Source organism: Ranitomeya variabilis, chromosome 3 (assembly GCF_051348905.1).
Source record: "Ranitomeya variabilis isolate aRanVar5 chromosome 3, aRanVar5.hap1, whole genome shotgun sequence".
NCBI lineage: Eukaryota > Metazoa > Chordata > Amphibia > Anura > Dendrobatidae > Ranitomeya > Ranitomeya variabilis.
In genome coordinates, this window is record NC_135234.1 from 739,743,053 (window position 1) to 739,746,598 (window position 3,546).

At 44.7% G+C, this 3,546-nt stretch overlaps 1 protein-coding gene across 1 annotated transcript; it reads left to right on the forward strand.

Moving 5' to 3' along the window:
- Window positions 1-254: 254 nt before the first annotated feature.
- On the forward strand, window positions 255-2,506 carry LOC143817243 (uncharacterized). Its single transcript, XM_077298476.1, has 2 exons — window positions 255-812; window positions 1,351-2,506. The coding sequence occupies exons 1-2, from the start codon at window positions 610-612 to the stop codon at window positions 2,333-2,335; spliced, it is 1,188 nt and encodes a 395-aa protein (XP_077154591.1). The 5' UTR covers window positions 255-609; the 3' UTR covers window positions 2,336-2,506.
- Window positions 2,507-3,546: the final 1,040 nt, after the last annotated feature.

The following is a 3,546-nucleotide window of genomic DNA, read 5'->3' on the forward strand; positions in this document are numbered from 1 at the left end:
ACCAGCGGGATCCAAACTACTCCAACCGGGCCAGGAAAGAGGCAGCTTGGAGGGCCATCTGTGGCCTCCTATTCCCTGATTATGCCCAACGGCCACGTGCGGAGCAGACAAGACTAAGTAAGTACACTCATGTATTCCCCAGATTTGACTTTACAAGATGCTTTCCCTACATGATGACTTGAAGAATCATTTTTAGATATCTGTGTCATTTATGTCCATTTTGTCAAATCCCAAAGCTGATTAACATGGCCAAGTGTTTATGTACATAGGTAATCTTGATGTTGCGCGGATAAATATTTCTTGGTACTCATACCTCGCCCAGAGGGGTGTTGCCCCTTGTCTTTATTTGTCCTAAATTGTCACATTAGGCTAATTCTTGCAGAAGGCATTTTTATTTCACATTCACAATCCGACCTAATGTATGTTTGCAAGAACAGGGTTCTCTCCCCTCCCAGTCTGTGACTGTAAAGTTTCCAACTGTGACCGATATATAGACCACTGCATGTAACCCCTTTCACATCTGCTGCACCATGTAAATAATGGTGCAAGAAACCCCCCCCCAAAAAAAAAAAAAAAAAAACAAAAAATCACTGACAACTGTAAGAAGCTATGTTCCTACTGATCTTGCTCAATATTTTTGAACATGTAATTGCAGTGGATGATGTAATGACACGATGGCGCAGCATCCGGGACCAATACCGGCGTGAAAGACAGCAGCGGGCAAGAAGTGGGTCATCAGCCCCACTCAAGAAGCGGAAATATATCTACTATGACCGTCTTTCATTTTTGGATGTCAGTATGAATCTGAGGCAGTAAGTAATAACCTCTCCACACATTTTGATTGATAATCAATCTTATCTTGTTATTTTTACGGTTCTTACATTGCCAATTACATGTAAGGATGTGTAAATATAGTGCAAAATATAATGTAAACAAGGCTAAATTCAAAAAGGATCCTGGATGAGAGAGGACCCTGCCCGCCAAACATCACTACCTACTACAAGGGATGGATGAGAAGGTAGTAGGCGAGATTAGAAATGTTCATGCAGTGGTTTGTTAGTTGGTTTGTTACTGGATGTTCTGTGATTGTTTGAAGATGTGGGTCTTCCTGTTTTTGTTTGAGCTTGAAATGTTAGGCCACATTATGATGTGTTGTGATAGTGTTGTTAACCTTTGGTGTGATCCCACAGAAAAATCTGGTATATTCATGTGTGAATTTGAGATAAGAGTGGAGTAGATGTTGGTCTGATATGAGGTTGTGTGTATGTTTTTTGACACAATATAGCTCACAGATGTGTAATTAAACAATGGGCAAAAACTAATCCCTTTTTTTTTGCATTTTATTAACAGAACACAGTCTAACCTCACAGAGAGGGAGACCGGGTCGGAATCGGAGGCTCTGATCGATCCTGTAAGTGTTGATGAAGAGGTGGCAGGCCCATCTTTCCAAGCTTCAGCATCCATCCTTGAGGACCCATCAGCATCATCATCACAGCAGGCAGCAGCAAGTGAGGAAGATGCAGCAGCACCACCACCCTCAGCACCACATGATGCTGAAAGGCCTGAGGAACATGCCCAGAGCAGCAGCCCTCCACACCCACTGGTGTCATCCCCACAGGCAGCTGGGCCTTTACGGAGAGCCCGCCGAAGGAGAGAGCTGCAAGCAACAAGAAATGATGTTGACGCTGGGGTCCTCAATTATTTGGCCAGGGCAGCAACGGATGATGGAGAGGAGGCCTTTGCCCGCAGCCTTGCCCGTTACCTTAGACCCCTTCCCCGTGAGGTGAGGCTACGTGTGAGAGGGTGTATGCAAATCCTGATTGATTTAAGCACAGCTCCAAATAACCCCTATGAGGTGTTTGAATATCTTGAGCGAAGGCAGCTTTCCCAAACCAACCTCTTGCGCCTTCAATTCCCTCAACAGGAGCAAGATCAATCAGGATTTGCAGCACCTCCTCCACGTATGCCTCCACCTCAACCCCTCCCACCACCAAATATACAAAGGCCATCAGTCTACCAAATGGCAGCCTACAACCCCCAATCCCAATATGGCAACTTTTCCAGACCCAGTGATGTAGGCTGGTCCCAACCTGGGTTTGGACAACATGGCCATTTTGGGCTTGGGTATGATGCAAGCCAATATGTCCGTCAGCATGAGGCACAGAGACAATTGGCTTATGGACACCACCCAACTGGCCAATATGGACAAGGCCAGTATTCTGTGCCACAAGCCAGTGCATCCTCACAGGATGAAGTCACATTGGCCCAACAAAGGCCCCCTGACCAGGACCCAGAGCAGGCACCATCTCCCCCGCCAACTTACAGGGATTTGTAATGTATTGTTGTTTTGTGGCCTAATCTTTATATTTGTGAGCTGCCTACCATGGTTTTGTGTTATTTTTGGCACCATTTAACCTTTTCTGTTTTTTATGGTTTTAAACTTCACCCTAAAAAAGGAAAACTAACATATGAAAAAAATATGTTAACAGGGAAACCAAAAAAGGCTGGTTATTTAAGTAAAATGTTTTTGAAAAAGCTAAATGATGTTTTGGTCAAAATCATTATTGCATCACACACATATTCTAGAAACATAAACATAGGGTCAATAAGGAAACACAACACACACAGTACTTTTTCTGGGGCATAAAAAATTATATTTCACAAAGACATCAAGAAAATAAGAAAATTACAACTGAGAAACAGCATAATCTTGCCAGGGAGTAGAACCCTGAGGAGATACAAAATAATTTTTCAAAACATCCCTAACTTTGACTCCAGAAAGGGGACGGCGCGGAGGAGGGCCATGTGGTGTTGGCCTAATTACACTACGCAACATGTGTTCATCATTACCATCTGCAAAGCAATCATGTATGCGGGTAAAGTTGTGCAAAATGACTGATGCTTTGATAACTTCAGTGACGGTAGCCTCACTGAGCTGTATGGCAGTCTGGAGGACACGCCATTTTGCCACCAGAATACCAAATGCACACTCAACCAGTCTCCGCGCCCTAGAAAGGCGCAAATTAAATATCCTCCGACGGTGGTCCAGGTTGCGCCGGGGATAAGGCCTCATGAGGTGTCTGGTCAGTTGGAACGCCTCATCACCAACCAAAAAAAAAGGCATTGGTTCTGCAGTGGAGCCTGGGAGTGGTTGTGGTGGTGGGAGATGTAACTGGTTGTCACGTAGCCGCCGACCCATTATAGACGAATTGAATACCCTAGAGTCTCCAGTTCGGCCATAGGCCCCAATGTCTACAATTATAAACCTGTAGTTACTGTCAACTACAGCTAACAGTACTACAGAGAAAAACTGCTTATAGTTGTAGAATTGGGAGCCCGAGTTCGGCGGCTTACGTACCCGGATATGTTTCCCATCCACCGCTCCAATGCAGTTTGGGAAGTCACAATTCACCTGGAACCCATGGGCTATTTTGAGCCAATCAGCCTGTTTTGGCTCAGGCATCACAAGGTCCTTGAGTCTATCCCATATTTGCCGACATGTTAAACGCACAATGCCAGAAATGGTTGATTGGCCAATCAAAAACT